We start from the raw sequence: 10,988 nt of genomic DNA on the forward strand, positions 1-10,988 counted from the left end.
ACCTTGGACACTCACGACTCGACCCTCGTAGAAAGCGAAACAAAGTGTACGCAGCATTCGAATGCTTCACGGCGGTTGCATAGCATGCGTGCATCGACTTGAACACGCTGGCGTAGAACATTAAAAAGGTTAAACAAACACATTCATGAAAGCGTCTATTAATCGATGTGTCGTGAGTGCGACTTAGCGAAGATCACGATAGTTAAACAGTAATAGTTGTACTGGCGTAGGGGTTCTTAAGCGGTAATAAAAAGTCTCAGTGATAAATATCGACTCAGTCTTAAAGGATGTTTCACGATCTCCTCCTCTAGAGAATCCTCATGATCACGTGATAAGTGAAAACTTTTCTTTTTCTTACCCAAGTCGAAATGCCGGCAATTGCTTGCCGTCGTCCAGCATGGAGAATCCTGCGCATTGAGACGATTATCCGAGTATTTCGACTTGGGCGAGGGAAAAGATAGTTTAACTTGTTGCGTGATTCGATGATGATCTCGAGATAAGGAGGATCGCGAGCGTCCTTTCGAGATAAATTGATCTTAATTTACGTCGACTCGGCGAATATCATACGCGAAAGCGAGATGGCGAGGAGGAAGAGAGGAGGAGGAGGATGATGAAGGCGGCGAGTGGTTGTCCGTGGGAAGGGTTCTTCCTTGTTATTTATGGTGTGAAGTCCTGGCGGTGACGCTTCATATCCCGAGAAAAAGTTAAGCATGCGAGTGGGCCAGAGCATTGGTGATGACAGACGAGCGGGTGTTCGGGATATTTATGTTACCGTGCGTGAAATTAATGCAGTCGTTAATTCTTATCTGCGGGATCTATAACCTTGCCACTGCGATAATTTCGGATCAAGCGAAAAAAACATTACCGTTTCTGTGAGACTTTGAAATTTACGTTAATATGAGTAGTTATACATGTAAAGATAAAGTTAAGCGGAGATGACAATTATTAAACATATTGGTAATATATTTAAGCGAGATAATAGCAAATAGTTAAGCGATTATTTAAAATATACAAATAGATAACCATAAGCGAGAAGAACTTTCTGACGAAATGAACTGCGTTTTCAAAGCGAGAGCGATAATGGCACATGCTGCATCCAAATGATAAAAATCACTACTATCTCGTTTGAAGATGGAGTGCACTTGACAATCCGATGGAAATCAACTTCGTTTTACGTTGGAGAAAGCAGGTTTATATATTTCGGGTATGATAAAACTTCACCAGAGACTACCACAAATGAAAGTGCCGTAATAAAGCGTCGCGGAATGGTCGGTGATATGCGAAGAGATTCTCAAGTATTCTCGAAGCCGTGAGGCGAAGTCGAACAAATCAAATGAGGAGAAATGAGGAGAAGAGCAGATGTAATGCAACACTGGGCATTTATGCTATCGAAAGCAAGCGAGCCGCTGAAAAAGTTGAGCAGTGATGTGATTTTTGCGCTTTTCTTTTCCTACCATTTTCGAGGGCAAAAATGGGATTCCTAGCACATGGACATTTGAGTGAGCGGTGAGGGGTAAAGGGAAGTTAAAGCACTAGCGGAAGGGTACGTCAGGGTGTGTAAAAATAGGAGAGCTTTTGGGAAAGTTTTGAAAATTATGAGAGGTGAACAGTAATTTTTCCCTAATAATCATGTAAAGTTTTACATATGACTTTTCATTTTAATTTTAATTAAAACACGAAAGTACAAAAATAAAATAACTCCACTTTAGATTCTCTTGATTCAACACCAACCCTCAAAACCAAAACATATTATAATTTCGTTTACCAAATTTAACCGTTTAAATAAATACATTTAATGATAATATTTTTTAAAAAATAATTTTAAAATATTTAATTTCAATAAAGCTGGTCCAGACTCCAGATGATGTGCAATTCACAAGTCGAAGCTTATAAAGCTTTCGCTCGCTTTCTTCGTTTCTCCTTCTCAGATCCTCAATGGCGAAATCCGAGAGACCTCCGAAGGTTGTCCCCAATCCCAATCCCAACCCCGCCGACCACGATCTCGATCCCTCCTCCTGCACCCTTGAGAAGTTCCGCCTCTTTGAGACCCGCGCTGTAATATCTTTGTCTCATTTTTTAATCCCTTTTTCTTGGTATTTTAGTCGATTTGTTGACTGAAAACCCATTTTTCTTTGATTTCTTTTTCTATTTGGTGTTTTTGCTGTGTTTTCTTGATCAAAGTTTGATTTTTTTTTTTCTTGAACATCTTGGTGAATCTAGGGTTTGGTGTAGAGGTTTATGATTTTTCTTGAATTTTCCCAAGGGAAAGCTTATTGAGTGATTTATTTTTGGGGTTTGCGTAGAGATTTTACTTGATCGGGAGTGATTGTGAGAAGAGGAGATTCCGGGTGTTAAAGATTGATCGATCCGAGCCATCGGATCTCGGTGTAAGCGAGGATCCGGTCGTCTACTCGGAGCAGGAGGTCAAGAATCTCCTGCAGCGTATTGCCGAGGGGAACAGAGCCACCGGCGGTCTATCCTTTGTCACGAAGGTCTATGGCATTGCTGGTGATTCTTTTTCTTACTCTTTTTCTAGTTTGTGGGTTTCCTGAACCTGTTGTGATTGAGTTGTTTTGATTGAGGGTTTAATTTTAGGTTGCATTAAGTTTTTGGAGTCTTATTACCTGATTCTGGTGACAAAGAGGCGACAGATTGGGTCGATCTGTGGGCATGCGATATATGCCATCGATGAGAGTCAGATGATCACAGTTCCTCACTCTTCCGTTCAGTCAGATGTTGCATTTTCAAAGACTGAGCTTCGGTGAGTGAGTTGTTAGTTGCAATTGATTGGTTAGAACCAGTGTTTATGTTCAATTGTTACAATAAATTTGCGTATGCTAGCATAGAAATGTTACTTTCCTGTGTAAGAAGTGAAAATGAGTTCTGGTTATTCCCACATCAGCGTTTTTACCTTCTGATGTAAAAGTGGGCTTTGTTTTGGTTTGATGTTTAACTCTCTCGACTTGTTAAAACCCCATGAAAAACCCGGGTCTGCACATGAATTAGTACAGCAGGTGGATTTTTTATGGTACTTATTCAGTCAGTTCTGCCATTTTAGCTCATGTTGGCATGGTAAAATTCTGCTAAAGTGCCTGCGGCGCTAATTCTTAAATTGTTTCAGATGCTATTTAGTTTGAATCCGTCTAAACTGTGCCATTTTGCCATATAGTGAATTTATGTTTGACAAGGTAGTAAGGTTTGCTTGCTTGAACATGTTGGTAATGTTGATATCTTGTTTTTTCCTTCATTGCAGGTATAAGAAGCTCTTATCTAGTGTTGACCTTACTAAAGATTTCTTTTTTAGCTACACATATCCCATCATGTGCAGTTTACAGCAGAATGTCCTTGCGGAAGGTACAGTGATGATGCCTTATGAGAACATGTTTGTGTGGAATGCATTTCTAACACAACCAATTCGGTGCAAGTGTAATAATACGATGTGGACAATTGCTTTAGTTCATGGTCATTTCAAGCAAGTAAGTTTTGGAGTTCTACTTCTGGTTTCATTTCATGCTGGTTATTTTTACACTATCCTCACCCATATACTTCTAGTTGAAGACTTGGGACAATTCCAGTGCATTTGATAATATTAAAGGCTTCTGCTGAAAGAAAGAAAAGTGATCTGTAGCTTTTCAAAAAGAAAGTGGTGCTTGGTTAAGCTTATGGGAACTACTAAACTGACTAGTGACACCTGTAATACTAGTGGGTGCTGGTTTTTGCATACTTATCACATATAGTTAGGAGAAATATTGTTTTTTATTTGTTTCAAATTCACTGTTAAATCAATATATGGCCAACTAACATAGCTATATCTTTTTATGGTGCCAGCCTCGTCTGTTAACCAATTCTTGAGCTCCGATCTAATCAACCTGCAAATGAAATTCTAACTGGCATAGTTGTATTGCTCTTATAATGATATGTTTACTTACCAGTTCATGAGGTTTTATACATCCGAATCTTTTGCAATTAAGTTCTGACTCTTCCATTACAGGTTAGGATGTCTGTTTTTGGGAGAGAATTCAGTGTTGCTCTTATTTCTAGACGATCTCGTCATTTTGCCGGGACGCGGTATTGTTCATGCTATACTTCTTTATTGTTTGCTAAAATACTGCAATTAGTTTTTATTTTTTTTCATTTTCTATAAAAGCAAAAAACTATTTTTTAAATAGTTTTACTTGTTCTTGATGAAATTGTCATTGTTAAATTGGATTGCATACCATTTGAGATAGTTTGTGGTAATAAAAAATAGGCTGTTATAGTGTCTAGTTGTTCTAGAGTAGGCAACCTGTTATGTTCATATTGCTTCATAATCTGGTCCTCTGAATTCAGATGTGGCCTAGCCAATGTCCAGATTGAATCTGTTTGTCTTCAGTTCACCTTTCATGGGCTGTACTTTGGTTCTCACTTGATATCTTTGGCTCCGGTTTACTTGTGTGCATGTTACTTACTGGCTCCTTTCCTGTATTATTTTTCAGAATTGTTGTCTGCTAACTTACTCTCCACTTTTGGAACAATCAACTCTATTCATATCTTGATACATGCTAGAATTTCTTTTTTACCTCTGATTCTATTGTTTTTTTCTATTCAATTTATGGATGACTTGGACTTCAAGACTATTTGCAATTGAAGCTATGGATTGGTTGAACTAATAATGTCATATAGCAAGAAGAAAGGGCTTGACTTTAGGTGGATCTGTGCTTGAAATATTCAGGCTTATAAATTTTACCCTTGCTGCAGTTTGGCTTGCACCTTGTAGTTGGAAATTTGCATTTGCATTTTCTCACTTATGAAATAAAATTGACACTATGGCTGAAGGTTTCTCCTTCATGGAATATCGACTTCAATTGAGATTGTTTCAGACTGCTATTTTTTGATGGAAGATTGATTTTACTACAATGAACAATTCACTGGATTCCTTATAACTTCTAAATAGAGGCGCATGGTGTCATTCCTTGTGAAACTGCTATTTTCCTGCTGTATACCTACCACGTTTACGTTTCATCGCCCTTTTTGCTTCTATAACTATATTTGCTTGAAATCTAATGAATATTCTTAAGGCGCCACGCCTTTGCTGCTATGCTTTCAGTCCTCAGTTGTTTGCCTTCATTTCTATGGCATGCAGTTATTTAAAAAGAGGAGTCAATGATAGGGGTCGGGTTGCAAATGATGTTGAAACTGAGCAAATAGTATTTGATGAAGAAGTTGGGTCATGTGGAGGAAAAATGAGTTCGGTGGTACAAATGCGAGGATCAATTCCTCTTTTCTGGTCCCAGGAAGCTTCAAGATTAAGCCCTAAACCTGATATTATCTGTAAGTATTAGTAGCATAACAAAAAGGAGTAGCTATTCATTTTAGTATTTCCAAAGGGGAAAAAAAATTACACCCACTGCTTGACGTCTATATTATTCAACAGATTTGGGAAACTAAGAAGTTATAGAAGTCTGTAAATTTGAAATAGTTATGAAGCTTATGATGATGTTTCAGATTTTCACTTTATTATATACGTAGTGTCTGCCTATTGCTCCAAATCCTTTTGACACATTTTTGCTCTAAATTAGACTTTAGAAAATTGTGTTTGATGCGTCATCTATGTCATTTGGCTTCAGTGCAGAGATATGATCCTACTTACCAAGCGACAAAGTTGCATTTTGAGGACTTGGCTAAGAGATATGGCAATCCAATTATTGTTCTCAATCTAATCAAGGTGCACAGTTAAACTTGTTATTAGGATGTCCTTAACCACATGCCATTGTTACTGAGCTGTAATGAGGTGTTGCTGATCATGGTCCCTTGTTATGTTGGTTTACTTTTCCATTTTTTCCCAATTTGTAGCCATTCCATAATGCTTCATCAGGGATGGAGTACGTCAGGAAAGGGCCTCCAGACCCCTGCACACTGCTTAAACATGCTGTACTCAATTCATTATTTGCTTGCTAATTCGTAGACGATTTATTACTTGTTTGTGGCGCATGTATGTTTTGTCCTTTTTCTGCTTTCACTGTATGGTTGTCATTAGATGCCTACCAATCTGCAGCACATGATGTAATTTCCAGTCTTGATTGCATGAAGTAGTTATACTTCACATTGTTATCTTCCCCAAAATCTATCTAAATTCAGTCTGAAGAATGTGGATTATGATATACAATCAGATTGGCTTCTAGTACACAACATAGAATTCAGTGACAAATATTTGTATTCAATCTTCTGAAAGGGGAATTACAGTATGACTTCTTTAAAATCATTTTATGATGAGTATAAGCCACATGTACTGATATGCGGTAAATTTTGAAAAAGGCTGGATTCACTTTCAGTTGCCTACACTTTTTATCCCACAAATGATCTCATTGTATTTCTTAAATGCAGTCAATAGAAGATAGGCATAAATCAAACAAAAATAAATAATTTACTAAATAGAAATTTGCTGAACAATGAATTGGGCATCAATTGTTCAAGAATCTATACTTGTTTTGGTGCATCAAAGATGAATACAATAAATGCAGAGATATGCCACCCTCAATGCATTATGGGTTATTTAATGTTTGAAGTAATAGTAGGTTAGTGGTACTAATTTGATTTTACTCATTTATGTTGTGCAGTGGCACAGTAATATTAAGACTAAATGTCCAGTTGTTCCATAAGACTGAGACTCTGAAAACTTGACTTGGTGGTGTCTTGAGTAACATTTCTTCGTTGATGCACTTTCCATCTAATGGTGAATTTTTGCTCAGCTAACTTTCCTGACTTTTAATTTTAGCATACGTAGGACTTGCTGAATTTTTATTTTCTTTCTGTTATACAACATTAATATGAACCATGGCTGGACTGTCTTTGTTCAGTGTCCAGTCAAAACTTTGTGGCATTTTCTATTAGCTGTGGCACATGTATTTTGTTTGCATCTATAAAGTCATCATGTCATATCAGATTCTCATTTCCCTAGGATAACTTGTTAATTGGTTGCTCTGATTACATTTGCTGCAGACAGTAGAGAAGCGGCCTCGAGAAATGATGTTAAGACGTGAATTTGCTAGTGCAGTTGGATATCTCAACCAAATCCTTCCTGAAGAAAGCCAATTAAAGTTCATTCATTGGGATTTTCATAAGTTTGCCAAAAGGTTGATATATTTTAAAGTCTCTCTACATGAAATATGACACAACAAACCTTGAAACTAAATATGTTTATTTCTGTGTTTTCAATAGCAAGTCTGCAAACGTGTTGGCTGTTTTGGGTGTGGTAGCTAGTGAAGCACTGGATATGACCGGGTTCTATTACAGTGGGAAACCCATGAATGTTAAAAGAAAGTCAGTCCCACTTAGCCGAACAAGCACAGGGAGGTAGGCATTTATTTATTTTCATTCATTATAAATGCTGGTAGTTTGTATGCCATCTCTATGTAGAAAGAATTTATGGTACCCAATCCGCTTTTGCATTTAATAAAGCATTTTGATGGCATATATCTCATTCTTGGACTCGGTAGTCTTATTGGTACAAATGTGAGAATTTTCATATGTCAAGGGGGAGAAAATACTCTGACAGAATTACACAGAGAAAAGTACATGGATGCTGTTTTCATTTCACATCCTTTCTGGCACTTGATCTAAACTTCGTTTAGAAATCTATTCCTCCTGTCTCTGTGTGTGTGTGTTTTTTAATTTATAATTTTCCCCTTTATTATCTATAACAAGTTCTTGATTAAGGAAATCTGATATCTGACTTGCAATCACTTAAATTGGGCATGTTAAAGGTTGAGGGTTCAAATCCGTAGCTTGTCCATATTAGAAAAAGAAGAAAAGGGGGGTGGGGATGTTTGATATGACAGTTTTGTTGGGATGCTAATGTCCGTTTTACATTATCCATCGCATATTTGGACTAAAGGTCTCAAGGCTTGCTGAGTACAGCTGTAATTGAGTGACTTTACTGTTTTAATGATATTTTAAGTGCATTTTGTTAAATATATAATTTATGAAAACAATTAAATTAATTTTTTTTATTTGAACTTAACATTTTGAATATATGTTGGATATGCTGTCTATTGGGTCCCCCAGAAATTAAAGGGTAATTACTATAGGATTGCGAGTGGACAACATATGATTGATAAGTAGCATATAACAAAAGACTATTAGACTTGACTATGTTTGTTCCAACATTTGCGTTTTTCAAGTAATTGCAAGAGTAGGATGAGATACATGTCAGGTCATGTATTGCCTATAACTCATAGTAAAAAGCTGGTTTGAGTTACTCTTTCTTCTGAAAATTATCATTATGGATTGCTACATGCTTAATGTTTTGTGCTTCAATTAGTTTTTCGTTGTTTTTGACTAAGGCTTGGTTTGAATATAAGCTCTATTGTCATGTGGGCGTGGCTTACACTAGCATGCATACTGTGTGGGTTTCCTTTTGTATCATTTTGCTCATTTGATGTTGTAAAGTTCGATATGTGGCCGCTATAGTCTTCAATCAAGGAGATATGAGGATAAATTGAGTAAAATTCAATATTGGACCCAATACAAAAAGCCAACTAGGGATAACATTATCTCCATTGTAAGTTATCCTTATATCAACATTCAATCTAATCCAAATTCAAACAAGCCCAAGTTGTATTATTCATTATTCAATATTCATTAACTGTATTTGAGTGACGTGAAATTCTTATGTTACACTTGTTATATATATATGTATATATACATGTATGTATGTATGTAGGCAGTGGGGTATATTCATATCTTTGGCTTCTATATGAAGACTTATGTTCTCACTTGATTTCATTTATGAAGGCGTCGCCATAGCGCTTGGCAGGAGTGACAAGGCCAAGACGATAGGCGAGTGTGGTTAGTCCTTCCCACGTGAGACCCGACTCTGATTTCGCTACTGGCCGGTCGAAAGATATGCTGGGACATGATGGGATCGTCTTGTCGCGGGAGATGGCGACCGCTGGCGGATGAGCGACAAACGCTTACGTGTTCTAAATGCGCAGACGCCCAGCGTGCGAGGCGGAGGCAGTCTCTCGGTAGGCCGGTTGTGAGTGCAGGGCGTCGGGCGGATGAGCGGGTGATGTATCGGTAGCGTTGACGAGGGAGACAGCTACTGGAAGCTAATGGGAAAGCATGGATTGATGGTGGGGACGCGACAGGCTAGGAGGCGTTAGTTGGATTTGCTGGTCGCTTGGAGGGAATTCAGGCTCACGGCGTCAGCTCTTGGAGATAGGAACGACGTCTCGATGAGCGTTGGAGATCCCGTTACACTGTGGATGAAGAGTCCAAGACTTAGCTATAAATCACTCGCAGATTCTCGGGTTTCGAAATTCATTACGTTCTTGATCTCTCCGTTCTCGAGTTCTCGTTCTACCGTTCTGGGAGAAGAGAGATGGGGAGAGAAGGCTCGCTTGGGAGGAGGTGAGGAGGGAGAGAGAGAACAGGCTTGTAATTTTGAGCCCGGTTGCTAATGAAACTGTACATCGATAGAGAGTTTATCTTTCTCATACCGTCTGTCCGATCTAACTGTGTATGTTCGCCATGGGCGGTGTGAGGTTCTTACGCTTACTCGAGGCGAGGGCGACTTGTGAGTGCTGCCTGAAGTGCGCCTGGAGGAAATGCCCGAAGGTTGCAGCGGCGATGCAGTGCAGGTGGTATCGGAGGCTGCACCTGCGCATCGGTATGGAGGCGGGTGCCTTGAAATGGAGGCGCGTGGACACGATGGAAGGGCGCGATGGGACAGCTTGGAAGAAAACAGCGGCCGGTTGGAGGAATCGATCTTTCGCCTTATTGATGGTGAGGGGAGGAGACCTTGGGTTCTGCCCGTTCTAGTCAGCTGATCTATGCACCCACGTCCTTGCAGCGCGTGCCGAGTGCTGAGTGGGGTAGCTGAGACCCCGTGGCGAGACCACGAGGCGACGATCGCGCGCGGTGGATGCGTGCGAGCTGAAAGGGATCTCGGCCGGGACAGGTCGCGAGTTTGGCGAGGTCGAGGGAATGAGGCGATCTAGTGGCGTCTGGGATGCTTGGGTTGGGAATCGTCCGCTCATGCGATCATGTCCGCTTTTTGGATCTATGATCGTAAGGAAGTTGGAGCCTTGGCTCCTCACGGCAGTGGAAGCTCGGTGGTTGTGTCGGTTCAGCGTAGGGATGGATCGCTGCACTGAGTACGGGTGTTCAGGCCGGGGTCCCGCAGGATGGGGGTAGATGGGAGCCGGACTGCGGCTCCCGGGACCCCTCAGATGGGCCGAGATACCACTCATGGGCTTGAGGAGGCGGTGAAATGGTAGCCGATGGACGGGACTCTTGCATGCTCAATTAGCTACGCGCTGCTGAAAGTGATGCGCGAGCGTGGCCGAGTTTTGGGGAGGCAGTAGAAATGCGATAGGCCGGGAGGGCTAGATCTGAGGCGCATCCCAAATTTTGTTGTGTTGTAATTTATTTTCATAAGCATGTTTGCTTTGTATGGAAAGTAGCGGTGACCTCATTTGGATGTAAAAGCTGTTTATTACTTTGGTATGAAAGCGTGAGTTTCCTTTACTCTTTGTAATAGACTAGTCCTTGGATAGGAGTTCCTTTGTACATCATCATGAAGGTGCTACGTACGACAACACAACGATGGCGCAGAAAGGTGGAAGGAGGCGTCGGGAAGGAGAGTTAACTACGTGCGAGGTCGAAAGGGCTCGGAGATAGCGGATGTCTAGCATTTGTGCAAGAGGAGGGGCCTGACGAAGGGATGGAGTGGTTAAAGTCTGGGACCACATCGGACGAAGATTACGTCCTAAGGAAGGAACCTTAGCGAAGGAGGTGCTGGTCGGTTGATGTGATCTCCTACGATCGTCTTGCGGTTGGTGATGTGTCCCTAAGGATGAAGGCAGCTACGGCGATGTTAGATCAGGCGGGAAACATCGAGATGCGTGAAGCGTAGCCGCGGTACCGCAGTGGTGACCCGATCTTCGGATCCCATGGTGGGTGATGGATCGGAAGAGTCGGCTGCTACCGACTTGACAGCGAAGGGA

The 10,988-nt window shown here is 40.5% G+C and overlaps 1 protein-coding gene across 3 annotated transcripts; it reads left to right on the forward strand.

Moving 5' to 3' along the window:
* Positions 1-1,874: 1,874 nt before the first annotated feature.
* Positions 1,875-7,790, forward strand: LOC120259420 (phosphatidylinositol-3-phosphatase SAC1-like). Of its 3 annotated transcripts, XM_039267019.1 has the most exons (10): positions 1,875-2,055; positions 2,304-2,508; positions 2,596-2,761; positions 3,254-3,476; positions 3,992-4,068; positions 5,123-5,310; positions 5,607-5,704; positions 5,833-5,910; positions 6,979-7,112; positions 7,198-7,790. In XM_039267019.1, the coding sequence occupies exons 1-10, from the start codon at positions 1,936-1,938 to the stop codon at positions 7,334-7,336; spliced, it is 1,428 nt and encodes a 475-aa protein (XP_039122953.1). In that variant the 5' UTR covers positions 1,875-1,935; the 3' UTR covers positions 7,337-7,790. The 3 variants fall into 3 exon arrangements, 2 of the variants coding, with proteins under 2 accessions (XP_039122953.1, XP_039122954.1); XR_005536107.1 differs by lacking the exons at positions 5,833-5,910; positions 7,198-7,790 and adding an exon at positions 6,597-6,712; XM_039267020.1 differs by lacking the exon at positions 5,833-5,910.
* The last annotated feature ends 3,198 nt before the right edge of the window (positions 7,791-10,988 follow it).

This window comes from Dioscorea cayenensis, chromosome 4 (assembly GCF_009730915.1).
Source record: "Dioscorea cayenensis subsp. rotundata cultivar TDr96_F1 chromosome 4, TDr96_F1_v2_PseudoChromosome.rev07_lg8_w22 25.fasta, whole genome shotgun sequence".
NCBI classification, from domain to species: domain Eukaryota; kingdom Viridiplantae; phylum Streptophyta; class Magnoliopsida; order Dioscoreales; family Dioscoreaceae; genus Dioscorea; species Dioscorea cayenensis.